General features: G+C 48.7%; 2 protein-coding genes across 19 annotated transcripts in view; one reads left to right on the top strand and one right to left on the bottom strand.

Moving 5' to 3' along the window:
- The window catches only part of ACBD6 (acyl-CoA binding domain containing 6), a 246,918-nt gene extending 231,714 nt beyond the window's left edge, over window positions 1-15,204 (top strand). For 5 of the 17 annotated variants that reach the window (XR_010137526.1, XR_008523208.2, XR_010137500.1 and 2 more), the window contains 2 exons: window positions 3,546-3,626; window positions 9,532-15,204. Coding sequence is in view for 4 of the 17 variants with exons in the window: in XM_054550424.2 (XP_054406399.1) it covers window positions 9,532-9,572 (41 nt within the window). In the remaining 13 variants the exon portion in view is untranslated. Of the gene's footprint in view, window positions 1-3,545; window positions 5,690-9,531 lie in introns of those variants that run through there. The other 12 variants (XR_010137501.1, XR_010137502.1, XR_010137516.1 and 9 more) reach the window with 6 other exon arrangements.
- LHX4 (LIM homeobox 4) overlaps window positions 9,858-25,904 on the bottom strand; it is a 44,636-nt gene continuing 28,589 nt past the window's right edge. For both annotated transcript variants that reach the window (XM_002809733.5, XM_054550399.2), the window contains exons 3-6: window positions 18,264-18,466; window positions 13,378-13,532; window positions 12,907-13,078; window positions 9,858-10,726 (exon numbers count right to left, since the gene is read on the bottom strand). In XM_002809733.5, coding sequence (XP_002809779.1) covers window positions 10,332-10,726; window positions 12,907-13,078; window positions 13,378-13,532; window positions 18,264-18,466 — 925 coding nt within the window. In that variant the 3' untranslated portion in view covers window positions 9,858-10,331. The remainder of the gene's footprint in view (window positions 10,727-12,906; window positions 13,079-13,377; window positions 13,533-18,263; window positions 18,467-25,904) is intronic.

The following is a 25,904-nucleotide window of genomic DNA, read 5'->3' on the forward strand; positions in this document are numbered from 1 at the left end:
ACTCCTGGTCTTAAGTGCTCTGCCTGCATCGGCCTCCCAAAGTGCTGGGATTACAGGCAAGAGCCAGCAGGCTTGGCCACATGATCTTATTTATTCAGAATCAGGGTAATTATCCAAGCCTTTCATATCAAGTCCAAAAGCTTCTCTGAACTGTGTTATCAGGATAAGCAAAAACAAAAGCAGCCATACTCAAAGGTGCATTATCAGGCCTCTTGGTGGATTTTATATATACACATTGAGCTTTCATTTTATACCATAAAGACCTTAATATCGGCCAGGCTCGGTGGCTTATGCCTGTAATTCCAGCACTTTGGGAGGCTGAGGCGGGCGGATCACCTGAGGTCAGGAGCTTGAGACCAGCCAGGCCAACATAAAGTGAAAAACCCCATCTCTACCAGAAAATACAAAAATTAGCTGAGCATGGTGGCACATGCCTGTAGTCCAGCTACTTGGGAAGCTAAGGCAGGAGAATCACTTGAACTCAGGAGGCAGAGGTCACAGTGAGCTGAGATCACGCCACTGCACTCCAGCCTGGATTACAGAGCAAGACTCTGTCTCTCAAAAAAAAAAAAAAAAAGACCTTAATACCGTCTTTTGTAATCATGTGATTTGAAAAGTTGTTATGATTATTATTGGAACTTTACCTTGAGTATCTTTAATTACTTTAGTAATCATTCACAGTTTCTTCACCAGAGAGATGTTGGATTAAAGTATAGTGATTATCAGACTCAAGAAAAAATATGCTTCCTTCTTATGCTTGTCAGCCAGTGTTTATTATGCACCAAGTATGGTCAGTTTTCAAATATACATTAATTGGCATTACACTAGAGGATTGAACAGGTAAAGCTATTTAACCTAATCTTTATTCACTTGTCCTTGAAATATTCCTGTCATGATTTTTGTATGGATCACTTTGCATGAATCATGTATAGTTACTGGGAATTCACGGCTTATTTCTTAGTCCAGGGAGACTATTCCTTATCCGAAATGCTTGATTTCTGGTTTTTTGGGTGTTTTTTTTTTAATTTTGGAATATTTGCATTATATACTTACCAGTTGAACATCCCTAATCCAAAAGGCCAAAATCTAAAATGCTTCAATGACAATTTCTTTTGACATGTAAGCGCTGAAAAAGTTTTGGGTTTTGGAGCATTTAGGATTTTGGTTTTCAGATTAGGGATACTCAACCTGTATTTTTCTTTTATACTTGAACTCTTCAAAATTTTCTTTCATGTGTTTTGTTGTATCACTTTTTCTTAGCACAGTTACAAAACAAATGTAATTATTTCACATTTTTCACTCTCTTGTGGGATACATGTACTGGAATCACTTCTGGGGACACTATTCCTTCCTTTGTATTCCTGGTCCTAAAAACCAGGTCAGGGTGTTCACAAGTTACAGACTGCTTTCTATGCATGACAGAATCTTTTGCTGATTTTATTCCTAAACGATAGAACACCGAAGTTAAAAACCAGGTGAGAAAACCAGGCAGGAGCTGCCTGACAGCATGCACTTGTCTCATGGTGGAGCTCTAGGCACTCAGGGTGGGTTTATCCCAGAGGTGGGAAAGTCACCATTTGAACCTAATGCTACTGGATGCAGTGGCTGAACATGTAGGACTATGAGGGCATTAAGGAGTCGACAGGTGACTTCCAATGGACTGTGCTAAGCAGCAGCCACATTCATACGCACTAAAAGCAGGATTTATTTTTCCTCTCAACTTGCGTAGCAATCTCGGTTTCCATTTTAATATTTAGAAGGTAAGTTCAGTTGATGGACACTTTGTGTAATAAAAGGCTCTTTTAAAGTCATGCTCATGGACACACACAGGATAAAAAGTGGCACTTCCTGTGCCCATGGCTTTCATGGAGTACATTTGTGGAGCCCAAAGCTTAGTCCTGGATATATTTATAGCACTTTAGCTCCGTTTGTGAGTTTGGAACCCTTCCAAAAAAAAAAAAAAACAGAAAGACATATATTATTGTTTATAATCTGCTTTATTCCGCCAAACCTTGACTGAACAGACTTGTGGATTGCTGTTTAAATCCCTCAGTGCCTTTAACTACCGATACAGAAAGTGGTTAATGCGCATTCTAAATGAAGCTTGGCATCCACTCCAGGGAATCACTTTAATTGAGGAGCATTAAATGTTAAAATGATTTTTTTAAAAAGCCAGCACACACATACTGAGTATAGAAGTTCTGGCCCACCAGTAATGTAGTTTCTTAGTTATTGTATTCCTCCAGCTTTAAGCCCTGCAGTTGACAGGTGTCGAAAAAGTGACTTTCAATTCCCTAGGCCACTATCTGCAGGCAGCTGGCCAGTGAGGAGGCAACCTTCAAGGATTCCACTTCAGAGGAGGGGAGGGAGCTGTCTACTTTATGGATGTTTGTTTTTCTGAAATAATAAACTAGTCCCAGGTGACTAAAATATGAGATTTAACCCCAAAGTTCTTGCCTGGGCTCTCCATTGCTGTGCAGAAGCCATCTGTTGAAATCTATTTACCATTTTAATGGTCTCTCTTGCTCTTTTTTTTTAACTGCTTATTTCCAACTCCAAATGTGTGCCAAGACCACTTTTTGGGTCTATATTTTATCTTTCAGAAAGCAATTCCCAGCCTTTCCCAAATCCCCAACCCCTCCCAGCCAACAGGAGATCCTGGTCCAGGGTTGGCAAGCAAAAGAAAGATAAATCATTAAATTTTTTTAAAAAGCCTCTCCTACAACTCTAGAGGCAGCTCAGCCTCTATGAGCCTTGTAAGCTCTGACCAGTTCAGGGACACCCTGTAACTTGCCCAGTTTAGTTACAGAATAACATACCAATTTGTGTGTAATACTTTTATTCAATTTTTGTGTTTTTGGAGATGGCCAAAGGAAAAATCACCAAAAAGAAAGGGTTCTAAAGGAAAATCCTGAAATCACAATGGCAAAAATGACAGAAGAAAATGAATTAAAAGATCAAAAGAGACAGATGTTACATGCAGAAGCCCATGCCTGCTTTCTCTGAGAGGATGTGATATACTCTTCCCCGGGCAGGAGCTGATCATTTAAAAGACCTTTATTTAATAGTTTTGGATGGTTTATTTGTATTACTCCTTTTAGAAGGATGATAATAAAATTTCCCTTTTCCTAATGATTTGGCCCCATTTTATAAACATTGATTTTTTTTCTCCCTCCCAACTCAATACTTCTCCACAGTAGTGGCTGAACTATTTACTTCCCTGTGGCAGTCATGAGCCAAATAATCATCCATACTGAGCTTGATCAGTGCTCCCTGCACAGCCAGGCAAAGGGACTTTACGAAGAAAGGCACCAGGAATTCTGAATAAAAATGAAATAGCATTCTTCTAAGCAAGTGTGGCAAAGGACACACTTTCAGACTGTAAAGGACAATTTTTAAACTGTGCCTCACATAACAAATCTAAGGAAATACATGCAGATACATTGAGGATCACCTCTCAAGATGTTATTTCCAATTTAGCCATCGGTTAAAATGTGCAACACACTGACTTGCCTTTCATTTCTTTTTTCCTTTTGTGATTTTAGCTGAGTAGAATCCTGGGCCCAAGGGGAAAGGACAGGAAAGCAATGGAACACCGACTGCGGAGCTTCCGTTTGTTTTCCTGAGTGAGTCTTGCTTACTTCTTTCTGGCTAGTGATATCTTTCCTTTATTCTTTAAGCAGCTGTCTTTTTGGAAAACCACTGTCAGAAAGAAAATCAGACTGCTCAGGAGCCAGTCTCCAGTGACCAAACTAAAATAAGGGGGTTGTTGTGGGGGGGACCAGATCTTCTCTCCTTTGTGAGCTGCACCCATTTTATAATCCCAGAAAGTTATTACTAGGTTAGCATTGTGGTGGAAGCTGTGTACACTAGAGGATAAAGTGGAAGCAGTCCAATGAACCTGCTGTACTCAAAACAGTTGATAGTATGTTGAAAAGAAAGATGCAACATAGGCTGGTGATGAGGGGCTGAGAATGGAAGATAAGTTAGGCTACCAAAAACATGGTATATACTGCATAAACTAGCCAAAATTCTCATGCCCATTACCAGTGCCTCAGGAATGAGTAACCAAGTTTAGGAGCAACAGAGCCCTTCCTAGCCACATTGTGAATTTCCCTAACCACCACCCAAGAGACTGAGCTAGTGAAGAAAAAAAGACCTTATGTACAGCACCTTCTGTATTCCCCTACCAATATCTTCACTCCCATTTGAACTTCTCATCTTCTCCACCCTTCCTTGGTATATAACCCAGTAAGATCTCTTGCCTTTCTCAGCATAATAAAGCACTTAACACGGGAGATGATTTTGGCAAAGGATCATGACTCTCCTTGATAGCAGAGGGGGTCTCCACTAAAAGACCTTTAATCCCTCCAAGAATCCCACTGGGCATTCTGCCTGGGAGGTACTAACTTTCCGGTTTAAGTGGGTAGACTTTAGGGGACAAAGCAGTTCTAGGACTTAGGTTAAGTCACAACAACCCAGTGGCAGCATTAGAGAACTCAGAGGTCCAGAGCTCAGCCTCCTGCTTTGTACCTAAGTAAATTGTTCTATGTAGTGCTTTTTTTTTTTTTTTAAGTTTTCTCTGTCCAGGAAAGGAGAAAAAACAAAGGGAGAGAGGGAAATGCCACACACACAATAAGGTGGCAGAGAAGTTGGCACTGCCACTGTCTAAGGAGTCTCAGAATATTTCACCAAGTATTCCAGGATAACTAGTAGCTAAACATGTGATGAATGAGATTTCCTTGCCCACTCTCCCTAAGGAGACTCTATGAGCACCGTCCAGTAGAGCCATCTGCAATGATAGAACTGTTTTATATCAGTGTTGTCCAAATACAGTAGCCACTGGTCACATGAAGCTATTGAGCACCTAAAATGTGTCTAGTGTAAGAAACTAAACTTTTATTTAATACTAATTTAAGTTTAAATAGCCATGTGTGGCTAGTAGCTACCATATTGGACAGTGCCACTGCTTTGGATCTTCTCTTCAGCCAAACAAAACTAATGACTAGTGGGGAAAAGAAGCATGCTGTAGTTTTTCCACAGTGGAATCCCAGCTGTAAAGAAATGCTATGACTTTTTTTTTTTTTTTTAATGTAATGAAAAAGTCTCTCTTGCTGTTTCCATTCCAGCTAAACTTAGGGTCTGCACACTAATAAAGCCTCCTGCAGGGAAAAAAACCTAAATGGAGATTCTCCTAGAAAATGTTTGTCCAGGAGCCCTGATGACTCTGATGAGGTGTTTCTGTCCCTCTGTAAATATAGACACTTGCATATACTTTGTCTAGAAAGAAAAATGTGTGAGTGTGAAGGACTTTTAAAAATGCTACTGGACAGGCCGGGCATGGTGGCTCACGCCTGTAATTCCAGCACTTTGGGAGGCCCAGGTGGGCCAATCACTTGAGGTCAGGAGTTCAAGACCAGCCTGGCCAACATGGCAAAACCCCATCTCTACTAAAAATACAAAAAATTAGCCAGGCGTGTTTGCGCATGCCTGTAATCCCACCTACTCTGGAGGCTGAGGCATGAAAATCACTCGAACCCAGGAAGCAGAGGTTGCAGTGAGCTGAGATCACACCACTGCACTCCAGCCTGGGCAACAGAGCAAGACTCTGTCTCAAAAAAAAAAATTAAAATGCCACTGAACAAACAGGAACTAAAAGTTATATGGTCAACATTTCTCCTGCTCATTTCCTAAGTCTGGGGGCAGAGGATTGTGCCCAGGAAATGACTATTAGAAAAACCAGGGAACTTCCTCTAATCAATCCTTTATGAGTGGTTCTGGTATTTCACGGCTCTAAGTATAATAGTTCTGGCATTCAGAGTTAGTTGTATATTTGGTTTCCTTCTCATCATAAAAGGACCTCACATCACTCAGTTTTTATTCTATTTATGTCAAGAGAAAAAACTTCCAGCAAACCAAATGAAAAGCAAGACACATCAGCATCTAAAGAATTTCCATATTTATTTTACATAATTTTACCGTACACATCTCATGCCAACACAGGAGGCATATACAAACAAACGCACCAGCTTCTGTTTTCCAAAGTCATTATGGCAATAAATAAGGATGGGTGGGTCCTTTTTTTTTTTTTTTACCCCCCCCCCAGGAAACGAGACTTCATTTCTCTTTAACTGTACAAAATTTACATTGTGAAGGATGAGGGCAACGATCCAGAGCTGAGGGGATCTGGGGCTTTGAGGTCTGATTGCAAGCTCAGAGCAACTTCTGGAATCCCGCAGCCCTGAACCTGCTTGTTTGGCCGAACACAGTCCTCAATTGGGAAAGTTGGTGTGATTCTTGCCTCTCGGTGGGCAACAGATGAGAGTAGGGGTGTCTTTCCTCTGTTCACCTGTGCTCTGCCTCCCTAAGCAAAGGAATGCTTGGTGCACCTCCCAAACCTGCAGCTGTCTCCTCACCAGAGCTAGCAGCATGAAACTGTGCTTTTAGTGTGGTCCTACCAAGCAGAGTGTAGATGGGATGACTTTGCTGAGCTCTCTCTTTTTGGCTCCAGTCACTCACTGTGTTTAGAACAGTTGGAGCAACTGCTGCAAAAAGGGCCAACTGACCAATCCAAGAAAGAGCGAGCCAGTGATGTGCTTTTTATTTAGCTTTCAGCATGCCCAGAGCCCTTCAGCAGCAGGCAGTAAAACAAAACTCATTTCCGCTTAATTGAATTTTTCTTCATCTCACGGTTTCCAATTTTTAAAGTGCAATGTTTAAAAATGAGCCTCCTCAGGCCTTCCAGACCCTGCTGGCTGGGGAGGTATGGTCATTATTTTCATGGTTTTAACCAAGTTGTAAGTCGTGGCATGTGGGAGTGTAGGTGCAGAGTGGACTGTCATACAACATACAGCCTTTGCTCATCAGAAGCCTTGAGCCCCCTCCTGTAAAGAGGCAGTTGGAAATCACCAGCTTGAGCTTCTGAGATAAGAATGTCTTTTGTTTTACAGATTTCTTACACTTCCTTGCAAAGTGAGCTTAATGATGAAGATCTAATGGCCCAATTATCTTACTAGGTTTCATGTTTTACACTGGCCCCCCAAAAGTTTAAGGACACTGCCAAATGCTTTTCTTGTGTCTTAATTTTTTCCTCTTTCCCTGATGTTTCACAGTATTCATTTGCAGGACAGTGTTATCAGTGATAGTTGATCTTTATTTTACATTATATTCATAACTGTCAGATGAGACAAGAAAGAGAAAGCACAAAGACTGACAGGAATTTGCCTGAGGTTGCATAGCAAGTCCTTGAAGGGCCAAGAACCTGACTCCCAAGAACCTGACTGATTTACCCATCAGGCCAGCGTCTCAGCCCTTAAATCTGGTATTTCCTCCATGGTTTTATTACGTTCCAACAAACAGAGATTCCGCCATAGCCCCTCAGTTTCCATTTTGCTTATACCAGTTACCACTGGAACTTGGGGTTTTTAACTAATTTGCTCCTGAATTCAAGAGCTTCCTACTCTAAAGTCGACCAGCCAGGCACTGCAGATAATGGTTGCCTCTAGAAGGTCTCATTTCATTTTTAAAATTCATCCATGTCATTTTAGCAAGGGGGGAAACAGCTATCATGTAGCACCTTATACCCCATAATAGACTTCCAAGCAATAGAGGAGTGCCTCTAAGAGAAGCTAAAGGTAATGAATGCCCGGCTTTTCTCCATTTCCAAACCCCAGAAGAGTCTTGTCATGCAATGGCTCATTAGTGGCACCAGCCCACCCATAATGCTAACCCCACCTGCAGGGAGATGCATTTACAATCTTAGACCTACTGTGGCTGTGCTTCTAAACAGGCAGCAATGTTTGCTGCTTTCTGGGGAGCTGGCTCTGGAAAACAAAGCTCTCCTGGTTTTCAGGCCAGTGCTCTCAAGGGTTTTTCCAGCTACCCAGCCCTACTGACGCCAAAGAACTATTGACCTCGTCAACTGCTCACTGAGTTCCTCAAGAGATTTATTATATTAGTATAAATGAGGAAGGCGTCTCCTTCCACTAGTGAACTGGGAATTAGTATGATTAACTTACAAAAACAAAAACTGGTCAACTTACAGCGATCTTAAACAGTGCTACACAGAGGAGGATGGCCCCCCCCTTTAAAAAGCCTGCTCTCCCCCACACTATACTCACCAAAAACTTCAAGGGCCTCTGAAATCCCATGAGTTGCTAAGCCAAATAGTCAACCTGCAACAGTGATCTGGGTGGGCAGCTTTTCAACTGGTTCATTGCCCAGCAGAGCCTTTTCTCCTGTGTATTTTAAGCAGCCTGCTAAGAAGGGTGTATTTAAAAAGCCATCCTCCAAAAAGACGACTGCATTTTCCTTTCCTCACATGGCATTTTTGTCTTCCTCCCCACCCCAATGTTCACGATTGGAGAATTCCCAATAGCACAGAATTGGCTAGGCTTAACACAACATCATCCATAAACATGGAACCTCAAGAGAAGTGTCTGTGTGTGCAGACTTCTCAAGCAAAAATCATGACCACTGCAGCACACCAAAAAACGAGGGTACACTATAAAATTGGTCAGAGAAGAGGTGGCCTGAAGGCTGATCCCGGAATTTACTGTTTTAAAGAACTTAATTAATTGAACTTAGTTTAGTCCTGGAAAAGGGCTTACAAAAGATGCAGCAGTCCAAGAGGAACTGTGTATTCTTCCTTTAGTCTGCCTATGACATGCCTAAATCTTTGCAGTCCTCAAAAGGTGACCAACCATTCATAGAAGGAAGGGTCCTTAGGGTCTCTGGCCCCATCACTTCATGTGATTGATAGAAAGGCAATGCCTTCTCACCCTTTCCTACTCTGCTGATCTCATTTAAGAGAATGGGAGGCCAGAATAAGCAAACCACAGCTTCCCAGAGGGACAGGAATAAATTCCAGCTGGCTAAATTCCAGTTTGCACATGAAGAGCTTCCTGATGGTAGATGGGTGCACAAGGTGGGTGGGAGCTGCAGCACCATTCAGGACAGCATTTCCCACAGCAGTGCAGTCTGTCGCAGGAGTAGCAACTCATAAAGCGGGGGTTGGCCTTGCTCTGGCCTCAGGCTTAGTGATTTGCTACTGCAAACCTACACAACAGGGAGTCCCTGCACCACCACTGGCCAGAGAGTTCTGGCTTTCTGACCATGGGACTGCAGCCCAAGGCATGGCAGGTGTCCAGCCAGCAATCCAGAGAGATGCAGCCCAAGGACCACTTAGAACCCTTTGGACAATTTTAGGGCCGCTCCCTGAATTATTCTTCCCAACCAAGGTAGGCCAAAAAAAAATTGCTGGTTCCTGGAAGTGACCAAAACTGTCCTCCAATTGAATCAGCTAGGACAGCAGAGAAAGCTTTCATTATTAAGGGGGCAGAGGGGTAGACTTGCAAGCTCATCTAAACCAACTCCTTCAAAACAGCCTCCAAATATTTCACCCTACAAGGGATGGGGAACTCCGGAAGACTGGCATCAGCCGATATGGCTGAATAGACTGCAGGTTTGGAATCCAAATGTGTCTACAAATGTTCACTGATTGATTGTCATTTTGTTCTCCCCACATTTTAGTTTTGCTCATTTTACAGCCCACAGCCTGTCTTGTGGAATAAATGATACAAGCAGTTGAAGAAGGCACACTGTGCACCAAGGGGACGACTCAGGCAGTCTGCAGCGGTGGTCCAGGGCTACTCAGCTCAGCCTCAGTCACCTGCAATGAAAACCACCTCTTGCCGTCAGAGTCAATGACTCTGGTTTGTAGGAAAGAATTCATATCTTCACAGCAAAAATAAAAATAAAAAAGGAGGGGGCATGTTTTTAATATCAAACTGGCCATCAAAGTGTTCACTGACCTTTAATAACTGATCTTTTCATTTTGAAATATAGGGTTCAATAAGGATGGTCCAGAAATCACTTTTATTTTACTCAAGGGCTGTGAGGCCTCTACCTCAGGAGTCTCGGTTCTGGTGAGAGCAGTGTTTTGGGAGGCATTGTGTGAGACACACCAGTTGGAGCAAAGTTCCCAAAGGCCAAGGGGGCCTATCACAGTCACCTTGTGCTACCAAAGCACTGAGCAGCCAAGCCCCTAAGCAGAACAGCAGGGGAGAGGCCCAACAAGCCAGTGTCCCTAGAGCTCTAGGCCATTACCCCCTGTGCTGTGTTCTGAGATGAGGCTGCTCTCCCACTGCTTCCCCAGGAAAACAATGCCCTAGTGTGGTCTCACAGCCTTCTAGGAGTCAGCGGAGGACTTCCATTGAAAATAATGGAAATTCACATTGGTGTACTTTCGATCCTTAAAAGGCAAGTCTCTTTTGATCCTTGAAGATATTCTCTCAAGCCAGGCGGGCAGGTAGGGTGGGGAGGAGAGAAGTTTAAAAAGGCGGATGATCCATTTCATCAAGCCAAGAGCCTGGGCTAGTTGGAAAGTCGGGATAGCCTACACTGCTTCCTGTGGAGATGTCAGAGGTGGGTCCCCCAGCCATGGCTCTCAGCGTCTGGCTTACTCCCTGCCCTGCATGCGCAATGATGCCCAAATTACTGTCCACCGTGTAATCCAGCCCATTGAGCAAAGGAGCATGGGATGGCAGGGATGATATGGAGGATGGAGACTGGGGGATTCCATAGGGGCTCCCATCCCTCAAGTCCTGATAGGATTGTCCTGTCCCGTCCATGGAGAAGCTCCCATTCATTAACTGTCCGCCTGTAACGTCCCCCACGTTGCCATAAATCCTATTGGTGTGGCCAAGTTCTGAGAGAATTTGATCCTCTGTGGACAAAAGAAGGGAGATTTATTGTCAGCTGCCAGGACTCTGATGGTCCCCTGCTCTTCACAACCTAGGAACACACGTGACCAGGAAAGATGCCCAAGGATGGCAGCTGCCTTGCAGCCAAGCATGGGTCAGACACACCAATATGGCAGCTTGACATCCAGAGCCCAACCCAGTCCAAGGAGAAAAACAAGAAACACCTGCAAAGACTAAATTCCCAGGTCCCAGAAGGATGGACAAATGTTTGGTGAGCTCGTTGGTCCCTTGTGGCTCATGTACTAATACTCTGGCTACACTGAGGAGGATGAATGCCTAAGGCTGGGTGGGTCAGATGTCTCCACATCACAAATGGAAACTACATGCTGACAAGATTTACCCTGAAAGCTTTCAAGCTGAGAAAGGGCTTGGTTTAGTTGGTTGGGAAGCAAGCAGGCCCGTATGGTCAGGGAAGCTGAGGACCACTGTTAGACATCTATACAAAATCCTTCTGGTCTATCTGGAAGAGAGGTTCAATATCAAAGGACTTGGTTTCTGTCTGTATTCAGTAAGCACTTCACTGGGGACAAAGAATTGACTTGATTAAGGCAAATGAACCTTCTTTTTTCTTGAAGAATTTCATTAAGGGGATCTAATGGAATCTTTGCCACTTGAAAGAATTCATCTCTCCAACAGAGGTGAGCAGTTTTAGTCTTTGAGAAATTATTCCCAGAGAAACCAATGATAGGTCAGCCCAGGGACCCACCTGCACCCAACAGAAATGAGCTTAACAATCCAGTATGTTCTAGGTGTTGACTTCAACAGCCCAGATGAGATTAAGTGACTTTCCCAATCCTGCCAAGAAGCCTAGAAAGTATTAGTCCCATGAGCTGTCCCCAAGGCCTCACGGCCCCTGTGTTCTCAGAGGAGGCTGCCCTCTAGGGCTCAGCTGACCTCTGGGCTGAACTACAGTCCTCCCAGGGCATCATGGTCCTGGCAGGCAACTTGTTCCATCCTCTGTCCCACAAGCTTCCTTTTCTATTTCTACCTGGGCCTACGCACCAATCCCTAAATAAGGCCTCCCCAGACTAGACTTCAACACCCCATCCCTTCTGAGGCCTGCCCCCCATTCCCCTTATGAAAAAACATGGTGGGGGGAGCTCATGCTCTTTAAAGGGAGCAGGAAGATGAAGGCTCCACTCCACTGTCAAATGGCCGTGAGTTAGCCTTTTGCCTATACCTGTCATCCCGAATGACCAGGGCCCTCTGTGGGAGCCACAGGTTCCCTGTGGGAACGATCATGCCTTCCAGGTATACAAATGTGCCAGGCTTTCCCCAAGCACATCCACAGTTGGTTGTGTTCATTGATCCCCACAACGCGGTGAGATGGGCAAGGATGTGGTATTCCTCTTGGGAATACTGGGGCTCAAGAGAAGTGAATCGATTTGACAGAGCCGCACTGGAAACCAGGTCTCTGATCGCCAGTTGAGTACTCTTCCCTTTCCCCCCTCAGCAGAAGACCTTCCACATTTGAGAACTCAGTACCTGAGAACAGTTAATGATTCTTTGCAAACAACCTGAAGATTCACAACATGCAGTAATTTACAATTTTGCTGATGCACGAATTTGAATATAGCGCATGCTGCAAAGCTTGTGTGTGGGGGACAGAATGAAGTGAGTGGTGGAGAAAGGGATTTCGGAAGTGAAGCCAGTTCCCCATCTCACATGCACTCACAGTACTGATTTCCCAGGAAAAAGCCTGTGGAGTGTGTCCTCCCCACCACCAGGACTGGAGGAAGGGGTGGCTCTAGGGGACTATGGGAGTAGGCCAGTGTCCCAGCAAAGGGGACAAAGATGGGAGAGGGGCTAGGGGCACAAGGCTGGGACCCGGTCATCTGTTCATAGCTGTGCGGGCTGATGAGGGAGGCCCCAGTCAGCAGGAGGGGAGGGGAGGCCTTGGGGCCACAGGACAGGGCCTGGCCCATCCCAGCTTCCAGACCTCAGCAATCTTGTTTCCTACTCCTGTCCCATGGTAAAGGGCCACTACCATTTCCCCCACCCTTCACTGCAAGTCTTAAGGAAAAGCCTGTGTTCAGGAGGGAGTTGCCAAGGCCTCAAGAAAGATCCCTCCTGAGTGCCAGGGATTACAGATTCCCAGGGGACTTTCCTAAGGCCTCGGCCTGGCCCCTCCAGCCCTGCTCACCTCGGAAGCTCAGCTCACTGTCACTAACCCCACAGTCCTCTGCAGAGCTCTCCTTCTCCTGCTTGCTGCCGCCCCGGCTCCTCTTGACACTCTTATAGAACTGCCCCCAGCGGTGCCGCCCTGCGTCCTTCTTCAGGCGTTTCTCTTTGGCCCTTCTGTTCTGAAACCAAACCTGCCACACAAGCACAAGGGACACACTCAGGGGGCATCCACCACAAACCCAAAGCCCCCAGGACCCCTAGGCGGGCGGCTGGAAGCCGACGGAAGCCTGAATGGAGCACAGGTCTGGGAGTGCGATGTGCCCCACCCCCTCTCCCCAGGTGGGCCTCAGAATTCTGTCTTCAGTTCTGGCAAAAGCCCTGGGGTCAGGCCCTGAGCCCCACCACCCGTGAGCTGATGTCACTCAGGACACCTTCCACCCCTGTCCTGGGCCTGGGATCCCCGGAGGGCACAGGAGTGCTGGCATCTCACCTGTACGACCCTCATGTCCAGGCCTGTCTCTGAGGACAGCTGCTCCCTCACGTGCCGGGCAGGCTTGGGGGAGTTCTTGTATGCATTCTTTAATGTCTCCAGCTGCTTGGCTGTGATGGTGGTCCGGGGCCGCTTAGCTCCAGCCTCTGAGTCATCTGCAAGGAAAAGCCACTGCTTACTGGCTTTGGCCTATCTGCAGCAGCTGCACCTCCTCCCACACTTTCTCCACTCAGCTCCTTTCTCCTTTCTCCACTCAGCTCCCTGCCTTTCTCCACTCAGCTCCCTGCCTCTCCCCTCCACTGCCAGCCCAGCTGCACAGAAGTCTCATCAAATTGAATGAAATTTGAAGTCTCATCAAATGAAATTTGAAGTCTCATCAAATTGAATGAATGTACCCAATTCCACACATGTCCCCGTCATGACAAACACTCTGCTCACACATCCTCATGAGTTCTTGCCAGAGCTGTGAAGGTGAACAGCCAGGTTGAAGTCGTGTTCAAAGCCGCCCCAGATGGCCTCCCCTCTGTCTCATTGGGAGTCTCCCATTTCCCCACAGCCATGTCACCTTTGCCTTGGCGTTGCTGGGCTCACAGCCAGGGGTGAGCATGCACACCCAGCAGTGTCTAAACAGGTTTCTAAACTATGGGTCAGAACCCACTCGTGGGCTGTAAAGTCACTTGGTGGATCAAAACTAAAAGAGGAAATCAGATGAAGAGAATGGAATGGAATGGCAAGATCATTTCATTAAACCTTAGGTTTTATTGTATGAATGTGTGTACTGAGATGAAATGTAAAATGAGTTTTACTGTGGATTGTAGTCAAAATGTTTTGAGAAAACTAGTCTAAGGAATGTTCTGGGCAACACACTGACTGATCAACACAAAGTCCTCGACAGATTTTGAGTGAACAAGCTCAAGTTCCTGTTAGTTAAAGTCTGGTCTGTTCCATTCAAAGTCAGGTACAGAGAGAGGCGCGTGGGTGTGTTCGGAAGCACAGGTGAATGTAAAGGTTTGTTTCCTCTCCCAGCACTTAGGTTTACTGCCCTTTTCTCCACAGTGCCCCTGGAGGACACACAGAATAAAGTCAGCAGCTGGCCTGGGCAGCTCTGCTCTCTGTGCTTGCTCACCTGTGTGCCCCAGAAAGTGTCTCTGTGACATTCCTGACTTCCTCTCTGTCTTTTCTCCTTTCTTTCCATTCAAGAAAACCCTCTCTTAGAAACAATAATAGCCAACATGTGTTAGCACCTACCATGTGCTGGTGTTGACTAAGGACTTTATATGCATTCGGTCCTCACAATCTACAAGGCTCTCCCTGGAGTCAGCAGACCTGGCTTCAATGTTCTTGATGAGTGAGTGACTTGGGCCAGTAACTCACTTCCCCCTTGGAAGTCCAGAGGGCAACACGGCCTTCCCTGGTCTTGGGAGGCACTAGAGGAATGAAGCAGCTGTGCGGCCAGGACATGCGTGCACACAGTGAGGGGGGACACACCCGTGCCTTCCCTTCTCCTCGGGCTGTTTTCTTCTCTCACGTGGCCACTGTCATCCCAGAACTACTGTGGCCCAACTCCCTCCCTGAAGCCCTGAACCCGAAGGGTAGGGATTCCGAAGCCCCTGCTGCAGAGACTACACTACTTAGAGAGTCATTCCAAAAGACAAAGAGGAACCTCCAAAATGCCTTCCTTTTCATTCTGAGGAGTCTGACCCTTCTGTGCATATTTATAGTCTACACGGGAGTGTCTGATGCAACTTTGAATTATGCAAATGGGAAATAGTGCACTTGTATACAATCTTTATATTAAAAAATGTGAAATAATGCAATCACCAAAAATGTTTTAATTCCTCGAGAATCACTTAATTTCAAAACAGCTTGGCCTACGGAATTATAAATTCTTTTCACCACAGCCAGATGGTAGCGCCACTGGGATAGACCCGTCATCCTGGTTGGTGGCCCGCTGGCTCGGCACCGCTATTCACACGCACAGGATTTTCTTCTTGCAATGATGGGGACTAATATCTGTTATTTTAACATTCACTGTTATTATAATTTAAAATCTTTTTTATATCCTATAACAATGTCATCCAAGTATTCATTAAGTAGCAGTGGCAGTGCTCATGCTGAAAAATGTACCCAAAAATCAATAGCTTTGGTACGGAAGTTAAATGTGATAAAACGCTATGAGGAAGGCCAAGGGAGCCCGTGATACCCTGGACTGTTAATTTAGGAGAGAGCGTTCTGCAAGATATTCAAGATAATGCTGGGAAAATAAAAAGTAGCATTAAGGCAAAGATACACTTCACTGGTTATGGATTTATGTGCTCTCAGAATATACCACCCCCCAAACACACTCTACATTAATTCCTATGAGAAAATTAGTCTTAAAATACGTTAGTTTTGAATGATGCAGGGTCTCCTAGAACTTGTCCCTGGCATAAAACGCAACCTCATTATATTGAAAATGCAAATATCCAGGGAGACGGAACAAGTGAACAAAATCATTCACACTAAGGTGCAAGTAACTGCTCTGAGATCCTTTGTTTAGCTAGTGGGAGGGAACTGTAAGCCTGCAGGAGGGCTGAGAGTAGCAAGGATGAATTAAAACAACCTCAAAAGACAGCCAAGCATTCTGCAGTGGACAGAAGACCCCGCTGCTCCAAGGATCACTGATTGCCCAGGACAGAGGAGCCCTGCCTTGCTCACAGCCAGGATGGGGTCAGGAAAGGACCCGGGGAACAGGCCAGAAATACTGTGTAACATTCAGCTGCTTTAAAACCTCAAGCACACCTCACCTCCCTGTTTGCACTTCTCTTCCACGTCGGTCTCTTATTTCACATCCCATTTCACAAGGCTCATCCTATTTAAACCTCAGGAAAACAGCCCTACGTGGCAGATGCTATGATCCCCCATAGACAGCTGAGAAGCTGAGGGTCAGCCAGTTCTACAACTTGCCAGGAGATCTCCCTGTGTGGGGGGATGCCCAGCCAGCTTCTGACAGCAAGTCCGGCATCTTCCCATCGTCCTGCAGAGGTCTGTGGTGCAAATATTCCTCGATAAAACTGTGAGCACCACAATGTCATTCTCACCTCCCCAGCCAGATTCTGACCAATCTACATTTGTTTCTTTTGTCTCTTGAACCACCCACAACGTCAAGAGATGCTGAGCTGAGAGTGCTCAGAGTCCAAATGAGGCCTCTGATAAGAACCAACTGCAGGCCGGGGAGGTCGTGCCATCTTAGTATCTCTGATGAACGGCACCAGACTTCCAAAGGTGTCTTGGTATCTCTGAGTCCATCTGCTGTGATGGTTCATCCCTGACAAGTTGCCCTAATCTCCTGTGACATCACAATTGACTTCAAGGCAGTAGCATGGAGTGAGTTTTAAGAAACCAGAGCAGATTAGTACATGCAGGCAAAGAGCCTGGGGATGGGTTTGCAGAGGCCCCAGGTCTCTGGAGGAAGGAGGTCAAAGGCCTCTGTCCACCCTGAAAGGCCAGAGCTGTGGGGGTGGTGGGAGGGAAGGTCCTCAAAGAGACACGAAGCCCTGCCCACTCCTGCCATGGACCAAAGCCAAACCCAGCTCCAGCTGGCTCACCTAAAGGGCCCTTATGAATCCCCTCTGCTTCCTCACCACCACAATCCCCTTGTTTTATACTGTGTTCATTGAACAAAAAACCAATTTCTCCATTATTGATGAGATCTGTATAATATGTGTGTGGGCCCAGAAAAGATCTAGAAGGAGATACATAAAATTGTTAATTTTTTTTCTCATCAAGCCCAGAGCTGTCAACAAGAGCCATTTTTCACAGTAACACCCTGAGTTGATCAAAATTCTAGTCAAAGGCCAAGGAACTTGATGTTTTGTGTGTTCACACATCTGAGATTATCATGTTGGGTTTGGCCAAATCCCAAATTCAGAGCCAGGGCCTGACCCCGCGACCATGTGGGTGCATCTGGGAGTGAGAAGCCAGAGGTAGGGATGCAGGAATAAAAGTGTCTGGCTTGGCTTTGCGAGGGGAGCATGGGGAATGTGTTGTTCTGGGCTCTACCCTGGAAAGTCCCCAGGCTGCCCAAGAGCATGGCATGTAGGGCGAGAGCTGCTGCTGCCAGGCCAAGCTAGGCCTTTCCAGGGGTGGCTGCTAAATGCGGGACCTGACTTCAGCCTCCACCATGCAGAGCTCCTGCTGCCACCATGGGCAGTGGCCCTGCAGTGGTTGTGGTGAAGCGGGTGGGGGCAGCTATATTGAAGTGGGTGGAAGGAGCTATATTGCTGAGATGGAGCCTCCCTGAATCTGGCATGTGTCCTGCCTCTTCTTTTAGCACTCACTGGGTACTTGCTGCAGAAACACCAGGAGCCCCTGCCCTAGAGGAGCCCACAGTCTGAGAGGTGAACAGAACACAATTAACAGAAATGCAAGATGTATGAAGTGTGCAGAGGCCAGTGCTGGGCTCTCACCAATGGCCTTTGAGGCAGGGGCTGCTGAGAGGTCCATGTGCACCCTGATGTGCAAAACTAAGCAGCAGCCCCATGTGTCCAATACAGACCAAGCTCCCAGCCACCCCTCAGCACCCCAGCCTCCACCCAGGGGAGGAGGCCGCCACCATGGTAACAACCAGGTTCTTGGCTGCTTCTGAGCCTACCACAGAGACAGGCAGGCTCTCAGGAGCCATGGCTGGATGAACACTTCCATGAAGCCGGCGAGTGCTAACGGCCGGGGAGGTGTTCAGCATTTACTCTCAGTGTGGAGATCCGGGATGCTTCTCAGAGGTGGCAGTGCATGAGTAGGGCTCTGAGGGATGGCCAGGTGGGACGCCATGAGAAGGGCACCTCAGGCACAGGGCGCGGCCCAAACAAAGGCCTGGAGAGGGGACCATGCGGGGCCATGCTGCTTACCGTTCTGCTTGGCCGTCTCATAGTCTTCCTTGCACACCAGCCGCCCGTCCTCCATGAGGTAGAACTCATCCCCCGTGGCCAGCTGCCGGTTGCAGATGATGCAAGCAAAGCAGTGCAGGTGGTAGACAAAGTCCTGGGCCTTGCGGACCACCTGGGTTGGGGGGATACCCTGCTGGCAGGCCGTACATTTTGTGCCGAAGCGCCTGTCAGGGCAGCAGGAAAGGATTAGGGCACACAGGGAGCGAGGGATCTGGCTTCCCCCAACTTCCTGGAGCAGCCTCCCTCCTACCCCACCACTCCGGGACTCCATGAGCCTCGCCCCCCAGCCACCCAGAGCTTACCGTCTGGTTCTCTCTGCCTCCATCTAGCTTCATTGCTTTGTGCCTGGGACTCTTCAACCACCAAAGAAGGGACTGATGAGAACTAGAGTCTCCTTCAGGTACCTTTTCCAAAGCTGATGCCCCCAGATTCCAGCTGCCTGATTAACACCCATCAATTCACAGGGGGAGCAGGTGGCTTTCTAAGTCCCTCAAAGCAGGCTGTCTCCCCCTCCACCTCCCAGCTTCCTCACCCTTATGGTTGATCCCAGAGGACATCCTCACAGGGAACTGTGTGTGCCACAGGCTGTGTGTATAAAGCACCCAGCAACACCTTTTCACACACTCCCAGGGAGGAGGCCCTGCCTGGCCAGGGGACAGCACGCTACGGAGAAAATGCACTTTGTCAGCAGAGCAAGGCTCTCCTAACAGCTGTTCTCTCTCCTTTGCCTCCATTTCTCCCCTCAACTCCATTCTGCACACACAAAGCCCTCCAAGCCTGCCTCCGTCCCCTTCCTATGCATGTACAGCCTGGGGCATGGGGGTTGGGGAAGGGCCCAGGAAGCTGCACTTTTCAGCCCCTGCAGCATTCAGGACAAGGAGTCTGCAGATTGCAGTTTGGAAAATGCTGCTTCAGACCTCTCCTTGGTCAGCACCTTTCCAGAACAACACCGAGGCAAGAGGAAGCCACCTGCTGCCACCAAGGCAGCTTCTACCAAGGAAGCCACCCCCTGCCAAGGCCGGGAAGGAAGGAGAAATTGACACGTTAAAAGTATCGTCCAGTGGGGTTGTTTCCGCTCCCTTTCCCCATTCTGGTCATAGAGATCAACAGAGGCACACCGGCAGTCATAGGAGATGCGGGAAATTTGGGGGCCGCCAGGGACAGTGAAGGAGGGTGCGTGGCTGCAGGTGAGCCTTCCCCGCTTCAGGAGGGAGGCGGGAGGCATTGGGAAAGCAAGGGCAGAGTTTAAAACAGCAATCAACCTAATTATTCATGACATTTCACACAGCAGAACTTTATCTTCTTCAGGATGAAAGACTTCGCCTAATGGATCTGGGGAAGGTTTGATTTTAATGGTCCTTTTAACTAATGCTTATAGGCAGCCTGATTTCCCCTGAAAGGACAGTACATATTTCATCCACATTAATACCAAATAAATTAATTATGGTCATGGCTATCATGATGAATCCCAGATTAATGCAGAATGATGGGTCTCTTATGCAGTAATGATACCTGCTGAGGGGGCTATGGGGGCCCGGAACAGGCTTAGCCAGCAGCAGCCTCAGACGCCCCCCACCAGGGACACAGCGTCCCAGAGAAAAGTGGGGGTTCTCTAAGTCTGCATGGGTAATCCTGAACGACCCAGAGTGTACTTCAGGGAACATTCTTCTGAGTGGGTATAAGAAGGGTGTTGGGGTGTGAGGGGCTGAGAGGTGGTGGCTTGGGAGGATCCCAGGCTTCTGAATTCCTGGAATGCCTCTTGGTTTTCAGAGAGATGGGGCCCATTTAGAGCAGGAGTTCTCTGCCTGAGGGTCAGGATAGGCCTGTAAACCACCTGCTAAGTTGTTCAAAATTGTGCCTCAAGAGGGGACCTGGGCTTTCATCAGATTCTTAAAGGGATTCAGGACCCAGGAAAGTAGAGTTAATATTTGTTGAATAAATAAATCAGCAGATAAAGCACCATACTTGTAGAGGATGTGCACGGAGATGGCCGAATCTGAGGATGGAGAACAAAGCACACAGTCGGCTCTGGACGGTTCTGGACCTCCCAGAACACAGGTGAGAACCAGGTCCTCCACAACTGCTGTGTAACCACGTCACCTGGATCACAGAGGAAGGCTGGCAGGCACCCACCTCTACTCTGTGTGTGTGTGTGTGTGTGTGGTGTGGTGTGTGTGTGTGTATAACAGAGAAAGGAAGCCTACACACATGTTACTAGAGAGTGTTTTCAAAAGGCCTATATATTTAATATCCAATCCCGGCCAATTTACAAAGCAGATACTAAAATGAAACGAGGCACCGGGTGTGGTGGCTCATGCCTGTAATCCCAGCACTTCGGGAGGCTGAGGCAGGAGGATCACTTGAGCCCAGCCTGGGCAACATGGTGAATCCCTGCCTCTACAAAAAATACAAAAAATTAGCCAGGTGTGGTGGTGTGCACCTGTAGTCCCAGCTACCTGGGAGGCTGAGATGGGAGGATCACCTGAGCCCAGGGAGGTTGAGGCTACAGTGAGCTGAGATCACGCCACTGCACTCCAGCCTGAGCAACAGAGCGAGACCCTGTCTCTAAATTAATTAATTAAAATGAAACAAGGCTTTCATCATGCTTGTTGTGAACCCTCCCAATAAACCACCCAAATCTGGAGAATGTGTCCTAACCAGAGATCCAAGGAGAGGAGGGCTGAGAGGAGACCCTGGAACAGAGGGAAGACCCTTCAGCAGCCTCCTCCACAGGGGCCACACTCTCTCCCACTAAAAAGCAGGCAGGGGCTTTCAGTCACCGGAGGCCCAGTTGACACCAGCACACCAGAGACAAGAAAGATAACGGGCGTATAAATTTAATCTACATACCGACAGTGATTCATGCGTGAGGGTGGCAAGTGCACAAGAAAAATGAAAAATAAATGGACTTCCCCACCAGCGTTTTTTAGCAATTGAAGCAATTTTCCTGATTGTGGGATTTATACCGAAGGGAAGTGGAAGTGGCTCCTCATTACCTTTTCCTCTGGAGCACAGCCAGCGGGACCCTCGCTGAGGGAGCTGCATGCACCTCCTTGGCCCACAAGGCTCGCCCGGCCCAGCCCAGCCCTGCAGGTCACCCTCCACCCCATCTCCAGTCAGAGCCAGGGGATCTAGAATACAGGGCATCCTACAGGGGTGTGTCTGTGATGGAGACACTGTCCTCATTCCCAGATCTTAGAATAGCCAGAGTCACAGGTGAGAAGGCCAAAACCTGGCAGGTCACATGACTTGTCCTGCGACAGGCCATAATGAGACACACAGTCATGCCTAGAATTCCCTGGCCCCACACAAGGTAAAACTGTGAACCCGGCTGCTACACAGAGAACCAGCAGTCTAACCAACTGGACCAAATATGAAGGACGCTGGGGGTGAAGAGGGAAAGGCTGGACTCCAGCCAAGGAAGAGGGCTCCCAAGGGCTTTTCCAGGCAGCGCCCCTTAGCACCAATCACCGGGCACCCATGTGGGGGCACCAAGGGCACTGGCCTCACCCTTCAGAAAGATAAGCCTGCTGCCCAGTCCTGCTAGCCAGACCTCTGGGGACAACCAGTCCCCCCGGGAGAGCAGCTGGAGCTGATCCAAAACCACAGAGAAAATGCAAGGAAGGACTTGCTAATGGCTCATATTATTTTCATCCTCTAACCAACACCACTGGAAATTCTCTTATCCCTGCTCAGCACATAGTAGGCAAGCCACAAAGACCCAATGAATGAATGAATGAATGAACGAATGAGCGAACGAACGAGCAAACGAACGAACTGCTTCTTAAAACATTTGCCTGAGTAGTCAGGGGAGGCTTGGCTCTCCATAACGGCAGCTCTTTTCTTCTTTTTTTTTTTCAAGTTCGGTATTAACTTTGTTCTATTTTTGGTCTAACTTTAAGTACCTAAAGGTTTATTTCCACAGGCCTCAGAAAATGGGTAGAAATCACAGGACAATCTCTCTTCCCACCAAAAAAAGTTGCATATTTTGATAAGTGTTTATCCTAGAGGAAAAAAGCTGAAATTTACATTAGCAGTGCTGTGCGAGATTCTTACATAAATCAAGACCTCAGACCAGCCTGCAGTGGAGGTTTTAGTCTTCTGTTCAGGCACTTGGACAGAAGCCATAGCTGATGAGCATGACAGGGAAAAGGAGGCAGTGAAGACAGGTGACAGGCACCTTGTAGGGAAGGAGGACTCAGGAATGCCAGGCTTCTTGAAATGGTGTGCTGTTTTTCCTTTTTTTTTTTTTTTTCCTTTTAAAGTCATCTCTGTAGGAAGGTGCTGGGCAGGGATCCCAGAGAAAGAAAGGTCCAAGACTCCTTTAACTGCCCTGGATGAAGGGCAGTGCTACAGCAGCTAGTACCGGAGACTCTCCCACCTCATGGTTGAGGCAGACCCAGGACAGAATAGAGAATAAAAGGAATGCTTATAGGAAACCATTTTGCGTGGAGTGCTAGATGGCCAAGCCTCAGCCTTTGGTCCAGTGCAACCCTTGCCTCACTTGTCAACAGTGAAAAATTAGTTTGGTTAGAGGAACCATCTGGAAACACATCAGCTTCTGCCAGCTTCATGTTCATTGTTAGAAAAAGATAACCAGTGTGAACACTCTGACCTGTTAATTCCTGGGACTGTTTTCTTCCCAATGGACTGTTTGTTGGTAGGATAACCCCCAAAAGCTCAAAGCTAAAAATGCATCATCAGTCCTGGTTGGCAGTTCCTTAAGAATGGACTGGCGGCGTGAGCGAGCTGATATGGACAAGCTGCACCTTCCTGCAGAAGATCAACTGACCTGCTATCCCACCCCAAATCTCTGCCTGAGGTATATTTCAGTGAAGGCAGTTAGCTGTGCTTCTCAGAGCAGAGAAGCAGTTTTAAGCTCTTTTCTTTAGGGGTGAGGGGATCTCACTCAGTTGCCCAGGCTGGAGTGCAGTGCCACAATCATAGCTCACTGCACTCGAACTCCCAGTCTTCCCACCTCAGCCTCCTGAGCTGCTAGGATCACAGGCACATGCCACCATGCCCAGCTCATTTTTTAAGACATGTTTTGTAGTGATTGGGTCCTACTGTGTTGCCGAGGCTGGCCTTGAACTCCTGGTCTCAAGTGATCCTCCCATCTTGGCCCCCAAAGCACTGGAATTACAGGTGTGAGCCATCCCCTTTGCCTCTGCTGTCATTAGCGTCCCCTCTGCTGGCTCCTTCCATCCATGTACAGGCATTCTATGATCCCTGCCTGCCACCCTTCTCTACTGCCCACTCCCTGCACCCTTCAGGGCAGTGCCCCACTCACCCAGAGCTGTGCTGCAGCCCAGCGGTCAGCTCCCCTCTCCCCGGCCTCCTGAGCCTCCCGACACACCTGCTCGCCGCCTCCTCCCACTTTGGCCCCCAAAGCACTGGAATTACAGGTGTGAGCCACTGTACCCAACCAAAAGCTTTTCTAAGAAGGGCATTAAGTCCCGGGTTGAAATGAGGCCCATGGTTTACTAAACCACAAGACTTTACATCCCACTTGCTGTCGCCATCACATTGCCTCCGTGACTGTCTCCTGAGCTCCTAGCCTGAAAGGTGGGTACTGTGACACCTTTTAACAGATAAGAACTGGGGCTCAGAGAGGTGAGGTGCTGACCCCTAGCTCCCACGGGCAACGAGCGAGAGAACTGGGGTTTGCAGTCGGTGCTTCTGACACAACACAGCAGGCATGCGGCGGGCATCAAGCGCAGCAAACCCGGCCTTGGTGCCCTGACCTAGGCTGGAGCTCGAGGAGAGGGCCTGTCCCCCTCATGCGGCTCTGAGCCCCCTGCATGAGGCTCCCAGCCCTGCAGTGCTGGGGTGGCCGGGGAAGCCCTCATCCCCCAGTGTGTTAACCCCAACACATGTAACTGGACCGCTGTCCACCTTCCACATCCTCCCGCTGGCCCAGGTGTGGGCAGAGAAGAGCTGAGACTTCTCGGCTGACTCTCACGGGCCACTCTTGACCCCAGGAGAGGAACAGGTCTTGTGTGCCGGGTCCCAGCCTCTGCACCTGAGCTCGCCTGAGCTCCTGCTGCTGTTGATTTGTCCACCCCTGCTGCTCCTGACCACCTGGCTGGGCTGCTCACCAGTGCAGGACAGGCTTGAGGGTCTGGACTCTGTAGAAAGGGGGCAGCAGGCAGGCCCTGCAGGCACCGAGCCTTCTAGAACCAGGGGTGCATACATCCTACACCCTGGCTGTCTGGCACATTCCTGATGATAAGTTCTGACCTCTGAGCAGACCCACGTGATGTACCACAAGTGGGTCACTAAGACACTGCTAATAAAGGCAGCTGCCATTCTCCTAGCACCAACCTGTGTCCTGCGCAGAGTGGGCCCTGCACACGTGATCTCATCTGACCCTCACCTCCAGCCCTCAGCCCGATGCCCCGGCACTCACCCCGTGGCCGCACTGCCACCCTGCTCCACTTGCTTCCCGCCTGGGTGACTAACTCAGGCTCACCCTCACTCCCACCACACCCTTGGTGACTGCAGTCCCCACATAGACCACCCTTCCAGGCCCTCTCTCTCAATTCTTTGACCTCCTGAAGGCTGTGGCCTCCACCCTCCCTCCACCGCTCACTCCCCCAGACCTTGTTGTTACCAGCAACTTCCACAGCTCCAGGGGTCACTTCCAACCCTCCCACCCTTGGACCCCGCTGTTCTTCCAGCTCCCCAGGGCACTGACTCACACAACCCAGGGACTGCCCTTCCCCCTGGGCTTGTCACTGTCCCTCGCTTCCCTCCTTCCTTACCCAGCAGACCCCAGGGCGATCCCACCTGTCCCTCCCCACACACCCTGGACCCTGCCCTCTCTCCGCCCTGCGCCTGCCCCACCCCAGCACGGGCATCCACAGAGCCAGGAAAGCAGCCCCTGCCCCACCGGACTGATGGTGCCTCGGGGGCCGGGAGTCAGAATGCACCTCCCACCCGCTCCCCCGCTGAGCCCCAGGCTCAGCTGCTGGCACCCTCCCATTTCCCATGGAAGAGGGAAGCCCGGCTTGGACCCTCCCCACCTCCCACTGTGCCATCCACTCGCACACCCGGGGCCCCAGCCCCTGCCTGCCACCCACAGGTGAACCACGCACCTCCACCAGACACAGCTCATTCCTTCTCACCTAATGAGACTCCCAGCAACCATCCCCTTTGCCTTCTGTGTCATTAGCTTCCCCTCTGCTGGCTCCTTCCATCCATGTACAGGCACTCTATGATCCCTGCCTGCCTCCCTTCTCTACTGCCCACTCCCTGCACCCTTCAGGGCAGCGCCCCACTCACGCAGAGCTGTGCTGCAGCCCAGCGGTCAGCTCCCCTCTCCCCGGCCTCCCGAGCCTCCCGACACACCTGCTCGCCGCCTCCTACACTGTGCTCTCCGGCCTCTGCTCCTCTGCTCCTGCTCCTCCTCCTCCCACACCTCTTCTCTGCTCACCCCGTTCCCCTGGGGATCTCACCTCCAGCCCAGACCCCTGGGCTCCAGACTGGGGCTCCACTGCCTCCTCAGCACATGGATTTGGAGTCCAAAACCAAACTCCTACCAGCACCCCCCGCACCCTCTGCTCCTCTCATAGCCCTTCTCATCTCAGACCACTGTAACTT

The sequence above is a fragment of the Pongo abelii genome, chromosome 1, assembly GCF_028885655.2.
Source record: "Pongo abelii isolate AG06213 chromosome 1, NHGRI_mPonAbe1-v2.0_pri, whole genome shotgun sequence".
In the NCBI taxonomy this organism is placed as follows: Eukaryota; Metazoa; Chordata; class Mammalia; order Primates; family Hominidae; genus Pongo; species Pongo abelii.